The sequence below is a fragment of the Epinephelus lanceolatus genome, chromosome 24 (assembly GCF_041903045.1).
Source record: "Epinephelus lanceolatus isolate andai-2023 chromosome 24, ASM4190304v1, whole genome shotgun sequence".
Taxonomy (NCBI): domain Eukaryota; kingdom Metazoa; phylum Chordata; class Actinopteri; order Perciformes; family Serranidae; genus Epinephelus; species Epinephelus lanceolatus.
The window spans coordinates 14,217,814-14,235,723 of record NC_135757.1 but is presented as its reverse complement, the minus strand read 5'-3'; the positions used below and the strand labels follow the sequence as shown (position 1 = coordinate 14,235,723).

Sequence of the window (17,910 nt, the reverse complement as noted above, 5' to 3'; positions counted from 1 at the left end):
CCCTGTTAGTTTCAAAAATGTCCCATTGGACCAAAAACATATTTCTCCAACAGCCCGTGATCCCCAAAGCAAACACCCAGTGCTCCAAAATACTTTTTCTCTGAAAATGCACACTTACTGCGGTTATACAACCCAATCACCCAAAGAAATGTTCGCATTGTAGGTTTCTGTAAACCACAGATATGTTACATTTGTCAACAAGGCTGTGGTGAATGTGTGGTTTGGTTTTGGTTTGGTTATGGTTATGGTTTGGATAAGATTATATTTTAGCTTAAAAAAACTCAGGTTTGACGGCACAAACGTCACTGGAAAAGCAGAGATGGTTCAGTTTGACACACCTGCTTTCAGTGACTCAAACGTAGCTGGAAAAAGTCACAAAGGCTCTGTAAAAGCACCTGGGAACTGTGGCTCAAATGCCGCTGGGAAATGCCAGGAACGGGCAGCAGAAACACTTGGGACAGCTGACTTTAACCCCGCTGGGAAACTCAAACTAACTGCAGGGAGTGTATATTTACAGAGATACAGGACTTTAGAGCATTGGCGTTTGTTTATGGAGTGATGGGTTGTCAGAGAAATGGGCTTTTGGTCCAATGGGACGTTTTTCAGACTAATAGGACTTTGGAATTTCAGGCCACGTCACTGTTCCTCTGACCCACTCTACAAACTGTTACCCATGTACGCTATTGTGCTCTTAGCTGACACAAGATAGAGCCAAACCTATAATCATGAGACCAAATTATCTGAGTATTAATGTGGGGAAGCATTTTGGATTTGGCAACATGGATGGATACATTTGTGTATAATGCTGTTTGCTCACTGTTTAAGTCTTAACTGCATTACAGTAACATTAGCTTAGCATTGGGCTACATGGGGTGCTTTTAATTTAATTAAGACAAGTTACATGTTAGTTTTAATTTGTTCAAACTTAAGAGTTTTTGATCGAGCCTTCATTTTTTGTTATTCGCCACCAAAATATTTACATTATGTAAAATAAATGATCTATTTTATGAGTTTAGTTCAATACAAGATTGAACTGATTTCAGTTATGGTAGTATTGTATTTTTATACAATGTTGATCTGGAGAGTAAGTGGCCTATTCATGTGTTTATTTTAACAGTGCCTGTGTTTAGAAAGTAGCTAAGAATGCCTATCGTTTTTTATTAATTGTTGAGTCAATAAAAGGTCAGAAAGTAGTAAAAAAAAAAAAAAAAAAAAGCAAAACAACCCATAACTGAATGATACTTAATTAACTGTCATATGACACAAAATAACAGCAAATATCCACACCAGGTTGACTGAAAGCTGAGAATTTTGGGCATTTTTCCTCAAAAAATGGCTGAAATCAGTAACTATTTGAGGTAACGGCTCAAATGGCTACTGATTCATTTTCTGTCAGTGAACTAATCCGGCAATCAACTCGTCATTTCAGCTCTGATGAGCAGCATTTTAAACTTCGTCTTTTGATTGGTTTAACATCCTCAGATATCAGCACTGAGACCAGGCAACCAGCGGACGTCATTTCACCAAAGTGAAGTTTTTGTCTTGACCCCGGCCCCAATTCAGTTCATCCAAATGCTTACACTACAATACTGGTGACAAAACTGTCAGCTCTTCTTGATTTTCCAGTCAGTGTTGAAATTGACTGCTTTATGTGTTCCGCCACTGACTCAGTGTCTGCAGCTGCCTGCTGACAGGGAAAGTAGGAAAGGTTGTAAATTTTCTGGATTAACTCTACTAACTGATGACAAACTTTGGCATGAAATATTAACATTATGGGCTGTCCACCAAATAACAGTTAAATTTTCCATAGTTTAAAAAAAGTATCACTCCAAGTACACATAGGGCTGCCAGTGTTTGGGTTTAACAAGTGAACGTGTCAACTGGTGACTTTCAGCCAAATGAGTCCATGTCAGCTTGTAGTAACTTATGGTTGGCGTAGACAATAAACACAGATGAATACGTGTTTAAAATTGATGAAAGTAAAACTGAAGGCTTTTATGAGGACACCTACATGTTCTGCTCGTGTTTTCAACAGCTGCCATCACTACATGAGTAACCACAACCAGTCACCAGCTAACACTTGTTAAACCACAGCATCACACACCATTGTACCTCTTCTGTTTGTAATGCTGACCGAATGATGTTTACTTTGTGGTCATCAGGTTTCCCTAGTGAGAGCAACTAATGTTATATTTCTCAATAACACCACAGTTAGTTGACCGAGTTAGGCTAATTTATTCTGTGGGACTATCTGTGTCTTCGTCCACTAACGTTTTCCAGCTAAGAGGTGTTAATTTTGCTGATGTTACTTGTTTTACCATAATTTTTTTCTAAAGTTGAAGTCTGCCACTAGTGTTGGAGCAGCTGAAAACAGCACAGGTTCTTCCCCGACCTCCAAGATTGTTGTCAGAAGTAAAGTTGCATCGAAGACAAAGGATGAAAGTAGAAAACTGTACACTTATTAGCTTGCATTTCTATATGTGTGTACTGTACTGGGAGACGCCACCGCAGTAATAGTGACTTATTTACTTCCGGTTCTTCCCCAGATTTGTGTTTAAACTGACAAGATTTTTGTATGATAGATGCAAGTGTAGTACTACAGCACCCTTTATAAATATTATCAGCAGTAACCATCACGTCCTTCCAGGAGAGTATTCTTTAGCATCCCTATTCAAAGTCACAGACACTGTGGAGAAAAAGAAATATGTCTCTATTCACTATTCTGCATTTTCCCTACAGTTCTGCCTCATCTGGAGCGAGGCAGACTTGATAGTGTGGATGTGTGTGTGTTGGCAACTTAATGTTCTTTCACATATTTTCGGTGCAATGTTTCTCACAGCAGCCGCAGTTAGAAACCCTAACTAAATAAATAATTATAGCTTCATTACTGTGGGGCGCAGCTCCAACCCCGAGGCAAACACAGGATCTCTACTTGTTTGTCATGTGGACAAAAAGCACAGTACTGTATCTCCAAAAGACAAATGATGATCCGGGGACAGGACTGTGCAGATATTTCTGACGCTTCCCTGCACGAACATCAGATTCTCATAAATCAAGATGAAAATGGGTGTGATTGATAGAGAAGTGCAACACAAAAGTATAAGAGCCAGAGAGATAAACATCTCCTGGAGTATGATCAGGTAGAGAGGTGGGAGAACAGTGAAAAGGGTGCGATTCAGCGGTGAGAAAAGGACGAGCAGTATTTATTGAAGAGATGAGCTGTGACATAAGATAAGGAGTGACTCTGCTGTCCTGTTGGAAGGGGGAATGTCATTCCACCACTGAGGTCCCAAGAGAGATCTGAGTCAAGGCCGAGGAATGAAGGGCCAACAACACAGCGCCATGATACTGTCATTTTTGGAAAGTTGTCATGAGACCATAATTTCCTGCGAAATGAACCCTTCTGTGTTTGACTTTTTCTTTTTACACTCCAAACTCCAAGCCTGCCTGTTTCTGAAGACATGCACTCAGACAGCCGCCCTCCAGCACCTGCATGACTAAAAACTGACGCTGGTCTATAGATGGTTTCATTTTGTAAACAATATGCTGCTCCAACCCTTGTCAACAACTTGTACTAACAGCTGACCAGATGTGTCAGAGGGTTTCAGCGTCTCCTAGCAACAGGAAAACGTTCTGGCCCTACGGGCAAATCTGAAACCACAACAAGGATTTCAATACTGTGTCATTTCTAATGGTTTGCTGTCCAGCACAACTTGAAATAGCGCTGCTTATGTACATTTAAGATTGATTCTGTGTTCGTTCTGTACACATGACCCCACGTTGGGCCCACATTTCCCTGCGAGTGCCAGAGCAAACACCGCTTCACCACGGATCACGGCTTTAGCGCTGCTGTTCATCAGGTTGTTAGCTGCGCCGAAGCTCTCAGTCGTGGCTACGGGCCTCTTATCTTATAAGTCAATCGGCAACAGCGTGCAGGAAATGAGACACACAACAGTGATACTGCCAACAACACTCATCTGTCAAGACACGCTGGCTCAATTACCATACTGTAGCACAAAGACTCACACAAAACAGGACGCGCGGCGCAGCGGTGAAGTGGATAAATTAAATTGCTGACGTTATACAAGCTAAGTCATTAGTCGCGTCCATATAGGGAAACCAAAAGCTCGGCGGAACGAGAGGACGGAGGTGTTGTTTTATTTGGTGTAGCTGTGCAAAAGAGGAAGTGATAAACTTCTTGCAGCCCGGGCATAAATCTGCATTTTTCTAATCATGAGTGTGTGTGTTTGTTTCTGATGCAGCCCCCTCATATTACTGCACTTGTTTGCTGCCTCTGTCTGGAGATAGAACGAAAAGAGGGGGGGGGGGGATATATAAAGAGAGACAGAGACAGAATGGGAAAGAAATACACTGAGAGAAACAAAGACTGAAACACATACAGAGAGAGAAAGAGGGAGAGAGACACAGACAGAAATAGAGGGAGAGATTGGGAGGGATGCTGATGTGTGTACTGCATCCCAAGGGATCACTTACTCAGTATAGACACAGTACTGGAGGACAGAGCACAGCAAGGGTTCATTGGCCAAAATCTCTTTACACACACATACACACACACAATCCCTCCAAGCAATATTCCTGTAAGCACTCGTCCTGTGAGAATAACCACATTGACTGAAGTGGAGTCAATGTAAGAGGACGATAGAATGAGGGGAGGAAGAAAAAAATAAAACGGAGGGATCAGGAGGAAGCAGCAGGAGGAGGAGTGTCCACCTGGCCAGTGTCCAGGGGAATTAAACAGTCTGTTTACCGCTCTCAGCGCCTCAGCAGCGCCATGTTAGCCTAATGGCACGGACATGAAGCCAATTGATTTGTGGACCAATAGACCTGTCCCACAGCACAGGCAGATTACCTAGATCACTGGCTCCGCATCGAGTAGACATCGCTTCTCATTCGCACCCCACAGGCAGTGGAATGTGAACGGGGTTTAATGCGTGTCTGTGTGGGCATGCTTGCATATATGTACACGTGTCCCTAGGATTAGAACATGAAACAAGGGGGCCGGTTTGTGTCCGTGGGATTCCTTCTCACCTTGCATGTTGTGGCCTGAAGGCCTCATTTATTGAATATTTTCAATGATATATGCTCCTCTAAGGGTTTGGGTAGTGATGCGGCTTTCAGTGGAGTTGTGATGTTACACGATTCTGTGACCCGAATGTTAAAAATGGTGCTGCGTGATCATGATATTTTTGACCACATACTTTGATATCAATATTGCCATGATATTGTAGATTATTGAGGCTTTCACAAAATATTCACGCAGTGAGATTTTTGATAAATAATCATCAGTAACATGGATATAATGACTGAATGGGTTAAGACAAATAATAGAACAGCAAGAACAAGTTAAGAAAATTACATCACTTTACTGCAATGAGCCTTTAAAACCAGGAAAAGACAACACTCATGATATTACAATATCCAAAATATAGGAAAATATCTAGTCTCATATCACTATATCAACATAATATTGATATTTAGCCCACCCCTAAAGGAAAATGGACAAACTTGCCTAAAGATCTGGGTTGTGGAGAAACTCATAGGGCTGAACAATTTCAGTTGAATTCATTTTCTGACTTAAATTGTGATTATCGATTTAACAGAATGAGATAAACTAATGCAATACCTTGGAAAATACTTCAAATTGATAATGACATAATATGGAAAAAGTGACGTTATATTTAAGTTCTGGCAAACATGACAAACGTCTTGTAGGTTACATCTGAAAATGTTTTGATATCGGACTATCGATACTACCGTCAGCTTAAGAAGCTAAAGTGCAGCGCTGTCATCACTATGCCTACGAGCTACTTCACAGCTCTGATTCCTGGAGATCTCGTATTAGACAATCAATGTGATGAACTTTAAGTTCGACAAAACTCAATCTTGTCATCACCAAGCCACCAGGAACAGTGCTGGGCTTTTAAGCCAATTTTGGCATAGTGGCCAAACTGTGGAATTACAACTTTTGGGTCTGTCATGTGATGCCATTGGGCCCAAAATACTTCACAACCCAACAAATGACTCATTTTACGATCAGAATTTGATCCATTTTATCCAATAACACTGAAAGTGTCAAAATAACAATAACACTGAAAGTCAAGAAAAGCCACATAATTAAAATATTTAATCCCAATTCAAGTTAGTGGAGGGCTACACCAGCAGCTGACCACTCAGATGGCAAAACTCTCCACTGGCCTTGTCCTATGGCCCCAGCAATGTGGAAAATCCAGGTAATTTTGTACCCAGGAAGTCGAATTCTTTGGGGTTCATGCGCCACTAAACAACTTTCAGAGGAACGAACGAGGCCCTGCCTTCAACGCTGTATCCTCTTCTCTTTATACATCCATGATCTCATGATCTACACTCAACAACTGCTGACCTACCTGCTAGCTAAAGGTCTGAAATTAACCTTGAAACAATGGCTACAATGATTGCTGGCGAAAAACACTTCCTCAGAACTATATTTATGTTATTAGTTAGTAGCGGTTCAAATCATAAGTTTCATCATGATGATATTGTCTCAAATGTCTGGACAATGATATGATATTTGCTGATATCACAAAGTCTGCCACGATACGATTTTGATTCACTTTACATCAGGAGCCTGTGATCGATATGAGACGATATCAGTGAATATCCTCATTGTCTATTTCTTGGCTGCTTACCATTGTCTGCCCTGCACTATGCTGCTATCAACATCTGAATGTTTAGGAAGGAGGTGTGCTTGGATGGAAATGGTGACACAAACGTAGCATAGGAATTTCAAAATACAGGCGTATCTTAAAGATGAGTTTATTTATCGATGCTTTCAATTTGCTTCAATGATACTGGATCGTTTATCACTGAATCCATATATAAATCAAGATCAATGTATCGGGTTAGCTGGGTATATTTACAACAGACATCCATACAGCTGGGGAAATCACCGGCTGCTGACTTCAACTTGATAATGATGATAAATTTGCAGATCAAATTTGAATTTTCTATATATGTATATATCTAAAAACAATTAACTGTTAAGTCCTAGAAGCCAAATAAGCTGTGCTTAAAACTGACAAAATAAGTTTCTGTTTGCACTCAGTTCCATTATTTTAATTTTACTGTATACGGTAATGGAAAAGTATTACCTATTAATATCATTTATATCAGTTTCAGGCATATTTGATTAAGTAAGAAAAAAATGCACCTAAAAGCTAAATTTGTGTCCTCAGTTCTGATTAATTTGATGTTTGAGAGACATAAAGTCGCCTAACACTAACAATATGTACATACAGTATATATTCAGGATGTTAAAATGTGGACTGGGGAGTTTCATGAGTAACATTTTCAAAGAGAGATACAGTTTGTGGCATTAACAGTGCACATTGTTCCAAATTGAATGTTACACCCAAATAAAAAACCTTGCTGCAGGACAATAAAGACCACACACACACTTGAAACTACAGTTGTCCATGTGTACGGCCGAGGAGTGAGAATAATTCCACATTCTCCACAGTTTTCACTCATGTCAGTGTCCCACTTGATAAGCATGAAAATCCATTTATCTACAAAGGAACTGTACGGTCCATATTGGACAATGTCTCTTTTATGGTCCCTCGCAGGCCCTTTTTCGTCCACAAAGCCACCCAACTGACTCCACCACGTCTGTAATAGGCCACATTCATTTGATATAGACACATCAAGGGAGATATTGCAGTGGTTTTGCCGTGCATCAAGAGAAGTGGGGCTGGTTCACAGAAGCAGCAATATGCTCTGAACATAAAAGAACAATGGACGCACGGCAGATGCAGTTAGGCAAAAAAAAGAGAGAGAGAGAAAGAAAAAAATACAGCGGCTTGGACATGAACACCAAACATGTATGCCTGCACGGGGAACCATAGGGAGGCACAGTAAGGCTCGCTGTCATTATCATTCAGCCTTTCCCTCCTTTGGAGAGTTGTTCTCCAGACTGCAGTGTGAGCAGGAGGACGGAGATCCAGAATTAGGCCTCTGAGGAGGATGAGGAGGAGGAGCCGTCAGATTACAGATTAGAAGGTGGGGAAGAGGTGGGATTAAACATGCGGTCTAGATGGTAGCCCGACTAATACAGCTCACAGCTCAGCGAAGGCCCCGTAGATTATACTGTGGTTAGAGGGAAATGTTTAAAAGAAAAACGACTCTCCTGGAGATTGTTACTGAAACACTTTCCAGCACCGGTCAATGTTATTCATTGCTCATCTAATCCATATTTGTGTAAATGAGGTGCGCAGAGCTTTACAACACAAGGCAGACACAAAAACCTTTGAGACTTTGGTATTAACAATGATGCTACGTCTTAACCACCCCTCTGGCTAATGCAGCTAATGAATGAGAAAGCGCTAGCAGGCTAACGGCTCTAATTCTCCTTCACAGGCTATCATGTTGCAGCCCGGAGACGGATCAATACCATTTGCTCAACACACAGGAGGCCTGGGAATCTATAAAAGGGCTTTTATTGAGTAATTAAACACCCATTACTGTCCCGTGCAGCCAAACAATAAATTTGATCAGCCTCTCAGGCGCAGATCCAGCCGTGATTAATACTCAGTGCATGCATGACATAAAAGACCACAATGACATTTTGCAAAGTCCTGTCTCAGACCCTTTGACTGCTGCTTACAGCGCCAGTTTCAAGGTTGTTCAGCGGGGCCGGACCTTGGGAGAGCTCCGTGTGCGCACCTCAGCAGCCACATGCTGTCCAACCCTGGTCTGGGATCCAATCCCACCAGTACCTGCTGTCCTGAGGACGTAATAGCACCCAGCATGCCAGGCTAATGGCAATGACGAGCTTCACAAACTGCTCAGGGTGAAAGTGATATTTTCAACCTTTTTCTATTTGCACTTTAGACTGTACCCTTCTAAAGTTACTACTTAATTTAGCATGAGTATCTCTAAATGTCATTTTTATCACATTTTAAAATCATTCAAATTCAAAATTAGTGGTACAGGCTTAAAATACATATTTGAAACTGGTTGGACTGGAGGCTGGTTGTTTAAAGAAATACATCAAATATTAGTCTATACTCCACTTTAACTCCTCCTATTTAGCATTCATAAGCATTTTATAGACTTTTAACAAAGAGTTAATGTCACACTATGATGAATTTGTAAACACATATAAGTAGGGATGGGAAAAATCAATACAGCACAGTATCATGATATTTTGCTTGACAGTATTGTATTGAAACACGGACGCCAAGTATCGATATTTTATTATGGAAATTATTCATGTTGCAAATATAAATTAAACTTCTGGTAGCCAACTAGAAAAATAAAATCAGTGGCTTTTTCAGTCCACTAGAAACATTTTTCTGGATAAAAATGACTGAAATGAGATCAAGGGACAGAAAAACAGATGGCGTTTTCCTTAATTTGCCATTGAAAAAAGGTAATAAATCAAAATGTATCGCATATTTGACATTTATAATCGCAGTAATATTCTATTGTGACCTAAGCATTGTGATCATATTGTATTATGAAGTCTCAGTTTAACAGAACAGTTTAAAATTTGTTTTATAAAAGCTGTATATTAGCAAGATTTAACTTCCTTTGAGTGGCAAAATTAACTTCACTTTCAAGACTGTACTGTGCAGAGCAATGCAGAGACGCTCGCATGAGGAAAAAAGAAAAATGCACACACTGTGCAGACCATTTTGACGAATGCTTCTATCCTTGCATGAAAACCAACATAATTAAAACAGCAAAGTAGGAACACTATCATGTCACACTGGTCTCCTCTGTCCGCCCTTTTTCAGAGTGACTGAAGGCTGAACTGTTTTTTCCCCAATTTCCCAACGTCCTTTTCCACACTCGCACAATTCAAAAACCTGTTACAATCCCATCCTTGTTGGAGAATATTTAGCGTTGTTGAGCCAACAATATGGCATCTGGGTGATTCTCCTAAATATGAATGGCCCATTCACGGGGCTCAATGGAGTCGCTTGGCAATGGCCCTTCTTCCCCTCCCTCCTCCATACTCAAAACAATATTCAGCGCAGCAGTCTTGGCACTTTTCCCCGAAATCAACAAAAGAGGAACTCGAAGCTGTCCCTGAAACCCTCAAAGCATTAAGCCTCTGTGAGATGCAAGTACTTGGCACAAGCAAAGCGATTTAACGACAATGGGCAAATCATACAGTGCTTTGTGAGATTTAGGGGATACAATAGCACTCCGTTTCCAAAGCACACATTAGTAAGCATGTCATTGGGACCCCCTGGGGGATTTGAGCAGCCTAGAGGATTGTGTAGTGAAGAGGATAAATATATGTTACTGGGCAAGAAGATGGACCACTGCCAACGCCTCCCTCCTTCACACAACATACTGTGGATTATGAGTGTGTGGAATACATTAATAGAATAATCTTCTGAACACACAAACTAACCCGCAAACTGAACCCATTTGGCTTGTTAAGCGTATACGTCGCAACACTTCCAAAATCAATTTACAACCATTTAACAGAGCTCAAGAGGTGCAGATGAGGAGAGAACCTCGCCTTGCAAAAAAAAAAAAAAAAATGAGCCCCTGCCATGGAAATAAAACAAAAAAAAAATACTTGTTATAAATGTGCGGCGCTTGCAGCCATGCTGACCTCTGAGTGCTAAACAAAACCAACAACGGACAAGCAGACACCCACTCAAAAGTCAATACCATGCGTGCCTCCTCTTCCTCTTGTATGGTTAATGCATGATGCCAGGTAGGGGAGACAGACGGAGAGTAGGATCTCATTATACGCTGCATGCTATCATTAGCTATCTACCACATGTGTCCATCCTGCCAACGGAGTCATACAAGCAACATCCTAATGCTCTCGTCTGCTTCCAGTGGGGAAACTTGGCCCGTGCGCACACACACAGTACAAGTGTGCACACACATGATTACAGGTAAGCATGCAAACACCATCCCTCCAAAGCAGGCCCGCGTACACAAACAGATTTTAAGTCATTTTTAGGACGTTTTTCAAGCACAAATACAAAAAATTATCTGGTGCCAGCTTCACTTACATAAAGATGAGCTGCTTTTTTGTGGTTGTTAACTCAGCTCTGTCTAAACTTAAGGTTTGGACAGGTGGTTAGACAACACAAGATTCTGGGAAACTGGGATGCACAGTTATCGACTGTCCACAGATTTATTGATAATAGAATTAAACCCTTAGTTGTGGCTCTAATTCAAAGCTCCACTTGCACTTTACTAGAGCTGAAACGATGAGTCAAAGGACAGCAAAATAATCAGCAACTATTTCAGTGATCAATTAATCCTTGCTGTTATTCATCAAGCGAAAATGGTGAAAATTTCTCAGGTTCCAGCTTCTCAAATGGGATAACTAGATCACAAACAGAATATATTTGGGTTTTTCTTTTCTCTGCTGTATATGATTAACTTAGCTCTATCTAAATTTGGGTTTTGGACAGGTGATTAAACAAAACAAGATATTTAAAGACATCACCTTGGACTCTAGGGTGGAAAATTATCAATTGTCTGCAGATTAATCAATAATACAATTAAATCCGAAGGCTGTAATTCAAGGCACAACCTCGTAATGTACATACAAGTTAGACAAAAATAATCAGCGACTATTTCAGGGGTCGATTAAACCTTACAGTTACTTATCACGCAAAAATAGGGAGCTTCTCATATGGGAGGATTTGCCTCTTCTTGATGTGATATATGATAATAAGCAGAAAATATTTGGGTTTAGGAGTTTTGTTGAGACAAAACGAGACATGCGAAGACGTCACTTTGGGCTTTAGGGAGCTGTTATTGCTATTTTTCCCCTATTTTTTGACATGACACACACCAAACCATTAATCAGAAACAGAATTGGCAGCCTAATCGATAATGACTATAATTGCCAGTTGCAGCCCCACAATGGGCGCCGCAGAAAAAATCTGAAGCCATGTAGCAACAGCAGTTGTTTTTGCTCTCGCTCCCAGTTTGTGTCCATCTCCCAGAGGCCACAGGCAGCTCAGTGATGCTGTGCCACACGCCCAGCCACTCAACATCCTTTGTGTCCATCCCCTGGCAGCCTGCCAAGCTCAAACACACACACACACACACACACACACACACACACACTTATTCTCCCTCGCCCCCAATGAGCCATTGTTCATTAACGCGCACGCACACCTTTGCCGCCTCGCAGACAAAAGTGTCCGACTTACTTGCCGCTCGCGCAAGATGCCTCGCTAATCAAGACGTTCAAGCTGAGCTGCAGACGGGAGGTGGAGGTGGGGGTGGCGGGTGAGGGGGTGTTGGGTCGGGGGGGGGGGGGGGGGAGACAAGCAGACGGCCACTATCTAGCCCAGGCTTGCTGTTACCAAAATCAGATCATCCAGTCAGAGCCAGAGAGAAGAGCAGCAGCGGCGAGAGATTACAGTCAGATCCTTCCTCTCTCCTAGCTGTCATTTTCTTTGGCCCTTGTGGAGAAAAAAAAAAAAAAAAGAAAAGAAAAAAAGGCTCTCGTCGGCGTCCTCCATCGTCAGGCCAAATGAGTGGCGAGCTCCTCCGCATATCAATGCACAATTTAACTTAAGACTTCCATGGCAATAACCTAATTAGAAACGGCGCCTTCTCATTTGAAGGCACAATGTAAAGGATAAGCTGTATGCCGCCATGTCTATTGAGGTCTAATGGTGCGGAATATTCCAAAGTGGAAGTTAGATTTTTTTTTCCCTTTTTTAATAAGTCCTTAGCATATTTAACGCTTCCACATGCTGAATGTTTTAATATCTGCCAGAGAATCCGGGCCATGGGTGGTGGAGATTGCTGGTAAAGAGTAAAGGGAGGTGAGCGGGGGTCTGCTTAAAATTCAGAAAAGGGGGCAGCGGATTGCAAAGAAGGTAGGAGGGAGAGAGAGAAAAAAATCTACAGCTTTGATTTGATTAAAACCTGTGAAAATGACGCATTACATAAACCAAAGAAACTTCAAACATTTTGGGGGATTCGGAGTTCAAAGAAAGTGAGATAATGCTTTTAATGCCGGAATTAACATGGAAATGAATTTAGCTGAATTTCTCTTCCGAGGGTGGAAAATAAGAGGCGGGAAAAGTCTGGAAATTTGGTGATGTTAGATCAGTTTCGATTCTTTTGGCTCAAAAGGTTCCCAGATGTTACTGGGACTTGAACTGACTGTGGAGCTGCTGTTATTTACACAAAAACTTCCAAATGTATGTCTTTTCATACATTTTTTTGACCTGAAAACTATGAGATCATTTAAAATACGTTTAAAATTTCTTGAGCATTGGCCTGAATTCATCCATCAGACGTTACTGTGATTGCATTATCTTAAGCATGGCAGGTTACAGCAGGTAACAGGTGAGCTGTAAGTAATATTCCACCCCTGAGTCAGTCTTGTGTGGATCCCCCTCGCCTTAAGTACACCCATCAGATTCTGACTGGATAATAACCAGTCAGCACTGGGAGAAAGACGTGAGGGCAGAATGAATATAATTTGGAGTGTGTGAGGGTGCACAGTGTGTGTGTGTGTATGTGTGTGTTTGAGAAAAGGGTTCAATTGCAACACGGAGGAAAAAAAAATCCACCAACCGACAACTGTCAGTCACAGTAACCATGCCCCCCAACCCTAAAAAAACCCCTAAACCCCAGTTTGAAAGAAAATAAATGCAGCCAGTGTACCAACACTGAAGGAGGAGAGGAGGGGGAGAGGAAGAGGAGGAGGACTGAGTGGATCATGGTGTCAAGGATTTTAAGGAATTGGCGTCCACTCATCTACGGTGTCTCGGGCAGCGGCGCTACCGACAGCTGCCTGCCGTCTCTGGGAGAGGAACTTAAGATCAGCGAGGAGGGGCTGTCAGCGAGCACACAGGGAAACACACAAAGACTTACACAGCCTTCGCTACAGTTAGCTGACACACAGCCCCAACACTGTCTTCTGGGATGGAGACGGAGAGAGAGAGAGGGAGAGAGGAGGGGAAATAAGTGGACAAAGAGTGAAATAGATGAGAGAGCAAGGAGACAAGACAGGCTGACGCACTGTCGAGCAAACGTGGAGGAGAGAAGGGGGGGAGAAAGATGAGACGGAGAGAGAAGGAAAGATGGAGAGAGTGAAACAGACAGACAGGTCCGAGAGGGATTTGTTCTATTTGCATGCGCCGAGCTCCCATGGGGTCCAGCTCCGCTCGGCGAGCCGAGAGCACAAAAGATAACACTTAACATATTTGCTAAAAGATGACAACCCTGGCTGGATCTCGTTTGAAGAGGCCCTTTGTCAGGACGTGCAGACAGGAGAAATCCACTGATACGGACGCCGAGGAGACTAACAAATGTCTGTGTGTGTATAAAAAGCACAATATTTCCCCACATCGCCTTACATCTGGCACAAGTCCCACGGGGCGGGCTAGATCGCACGCCGGTGGCTCCGGGACGGTAAAACAGCTTTTAATGGTAAACATTACAGACTGATAGAAAGTGTCAGGATAATTTATTTATACGGTCCCACTGGGAGTAGCTGAGCCACCCTTGCAGCACACCAGCTCTCTCTATTCATTTGAGGGAAAAGTATTTAGATAAATAAAGGCAGAGTAAAGGGCTGCCTGTTTGTAAAGCAGTTTTTCTTCTATTCCTATTATCTCCCCTCTCTCTGTCCCTATTAGCTGTATCGGGGGGCTGCCGGAGATGTTAGGCGATACGTTATGTGTATAATGAGGGGGATTATTGCTACTGTCACTGCAACACGCGCAGACAGCGGATGCAGAGGGACGGATCTTAAGCCGGGGACTGTAGCAAACAAATAGACTTAGAGGAATAAACAAACCGCTGAGTATCTACATTATTTACATTACACACAGAACCGACACATGCACTGCTGCGCCTGGGTTTACTCGGCTTTAACACACACACAAACATTTCAAAAGTCATGCACCCCATCACTTCCTTTATGTTCCTCTAGAATGCCAGTTAATTCTGTAACAAAAACAGCAACAGCAGCTCCCATAAAACCACAAATCTGAGTGTAAACAGTTAATTATGATCAAACTATGATGACAAAGCTGCAGCAAATATGTAATTTAAAGTGTCAGTTGCAAACGTGCACACCTGTGTATCTGTAATGTGTTATTTTAGATCACCTGGGCTCCAAATAGAAGCTGTATTATTCTGTATTTTCATTAAGGTTTGACAATATGGACACACACCTATAAACACAGAGATGCAAACATTTACAAGGTGGTAAATGCCGCATGTGTAGCACACACAAGTGCATCAGCAGGAGAGGAGGAAGCAGCACGACGTGGAGTAAATAACTCTGTGAGAGTGTGTGTGTGTGTGTGTGAGAGAGAGAGAGAGAGAGCAAAGAGATCAAAGGTGAAAGGTTGAGTCCTCACTAATAACTGCTACGAAAACCAAGAATGTGCAATCGCGGAAGTGGAGCCGGCGTTGTGTACAGAAAGCACATTGTGGTCTCGAAACGGGATTATTCATTAGAAAACTATCCGCTGCCGTTTCTCACTTGCAACAGGGTGGGATGGCTATTTTCTGTTTCCAACAATCCACCATTGTTCCACAAGGACGTGTAACATGTTTCCGGCAGCATCACAAACAGTTTTTAAAATGCATAAAAATTTGAATCATCTTCTGCATGTATATATTTGCAGGAAGTTCCCTGTGTGTCATTAACGCTGCTTACTCCTGGTATTGATGCACAATTCTCTCACGCCATAGTGTTGATAATTACAGGTGAATTCAGCTTTACTGCAATAAAGTATGAAATGAGGTGTAGCTAATAAATAAATCCTGTTTATAAATATGCATCATGGCTTTGCAGTGATTGAGGCCTTGTGACTTCAATCACACCCATTGTTCCTTTAAATGATTAATACATTTTGATATTTTTTGTATCTGAAAGAAAATAAGTGTGTGTGAGTGTGTGTGAATGTGTGTTGCTTCATATCTGTGTTATTCATCTGCAGGTTTGATTGTTAAAAAAACGTTCAAAACAATATTTAAGAGCTGATTTTAACAGCTAAAGAAATCCAAGTAGAGCCATGTGTCATTTAAATATTAGGTGTTTGAAAAAGTGTGAAATGAGCAAAAGATGAAGATGAAAAATAAACTGCTACAATTCTGAAGATTTATCCTAAAATAAAATAAATGAATGCACAATTTTAAATCAAGCTGAAGGTGTGAATATGTAAACACAGTGTGATCAGATTCAGAGGAATAAATAACAACACACCCTGTGATGCATTAATAAAAATAAGTTGATGGAAATATCCACCTACCATAGACGCTGCTGCTGCTGATCATCTCGTGCTGGAACAGTGAGAGGAAGAGGGAGAGGAAGAGGAGATGAGAGCATTGGAATTAATTTGTGAAGAAGAAGAAAAAAATCCACCTTCAACCAAAAAGGTAAAACATGACAGACACTTTTTTTTCTTTTTCTTTGCGGTCCGGCACTGCTCGGATTTCAAGCCGTGTGAAAGGTGGGCCCTTCAAGCACTGGAGCGAGCAACTCAATAGGAGAGGCATCTAACCTACATGCATCTCATTAGAAAGTGGAGCCCGGGATGACAGGCAGAGGTGGGGAGGGAGAGAAGGAGGGAGGAGGGGGAGGTGGAGAGAAATCAACTGGTGCAGCTCGGGGATTGTTTGGAAATGATGCCCGGAGTTAAATCTGGTGATAACGCCCTAAAATGTCCAAGCTTTTAAAAAACACACGCAGCGGTGACATTGTGTCCACGATCTGCACGCTTGCACAGGGCAACTTGTTGTAACCGCACCGCCGCAGCCGCCTCACACAGCCTGGAGGAGCCTCCGTGTGCATGCAAGTTGTGTATTTCCCCTGTTTAGTGAGTGCCGCACACGCACAAACACACAACCTATAGTGCAGACTGCCTGTCCATGCCTTTGCGATTTCACCGCGGCGCAGGTGCGCTCCTTGCAAATCACATTTAAGGGGGAAAAAAAACACGCACGGGCAAATCGCGCGCAGGTATCGTTTGCAATTCGGGAAACTTGTCAAATGAGAAACTGCACATGCATGATCCCGAGATAAGCGTGCACACTGCTGCCGCCTCCTCTACAGCCGCGCTGCCCGGAGAGCCTGTCTGCTCTGACCACTCCGTCTAATTGCAGACGCAGCGGATCCCCAGACTATCCTTCTTACCTGTTTTTTTAGCGACAGGTCGACCTCTCACGTGGGGGGTTAGGGTCGCATCGATCCCGGGGAGGGGTGCTGCTGACGAACGGGGTGCCGAGGTTAAGCCGGGTTGCGTGCGAGCTGAAACCATCCCAAGTTAACGCAGGAAACACTGACCACAGCCACTGCCATGTTGGAATTTCACCAGCCCTGAACAGCTGCTTCTCAGACTGACCAGTACGCTTCACACTGCGCATGCGTGAAAAGGGATAAAGAGGGGGGGAGAGGAGAAAAAAAAATCCTCAATTCCAATTATTGCCCATAAGGTTATTATGGGCGTCTAGTTTGTGTGGCAAAGTGGTGAAAGGCAGTCCAACATGGTGAGAAAGACGGAGCGTGATATGAACAGGGAAGTGTTCAGGAGCCAAAAGACTGACTGCCACTGCAGGAGAGCTGCACTTTAACTAGTCAGTAGATTTGAATTTCACACACTCAAGGTGAGACTCTTCTTCTAGTGTGCAGTAACTTTAAAAGCATTTGTGGGACTGGTTAAAATAGTCATTTATTTAAGTTATGTGTGTGTGTAATCACTGGAATTTAATCTGTTGTAAATGATATCAGACGCAAAGTAGTTTAGTGAGCCAATCAGATTACAGTGAGGATAAACTCACCTCTAAAGCCTACTGAGTGCAGGCCATCCACTGCGCACCGGAGGCCCGCCACAAGCCCCCTGGCCGCAGTTTGGGAACCCACCGAAGTGCACATGGGGGCAAATCTGC

General features: G+C 42.4%; 1 protein-coding gene across 1 annotated transcript in view; it reads right to left on the bottom strand.

Moving 5' to 3' along the window:
- LOC117249721 (fidgetin-like) overlaps positions 1-17,453 on the bottom strand; it is a 38,159-nt gene extending 20,706 nt beyond the window's left edge. Inside the window, exons 1-2 of the mRNA XM_033615412.2 lie at positions 17,159-17,453; positions 16,275-16,305 (exon numbers count right to left, since the gene is read on the bottom strand). Of these exons, the coding sequence (XP_033471303.1) occupies positions 16,275-16,299 (25 nt within the window). The 5' untranslated portion in view covers positions 16,300-16,305; positions 17,159-17,453. The remainder of the gene's footprint in view (positions 1-16,274; positions 16,306-17,158) is intronic.
- Positions 17,454-17,910: the final 457 nt, after the last annotated feature.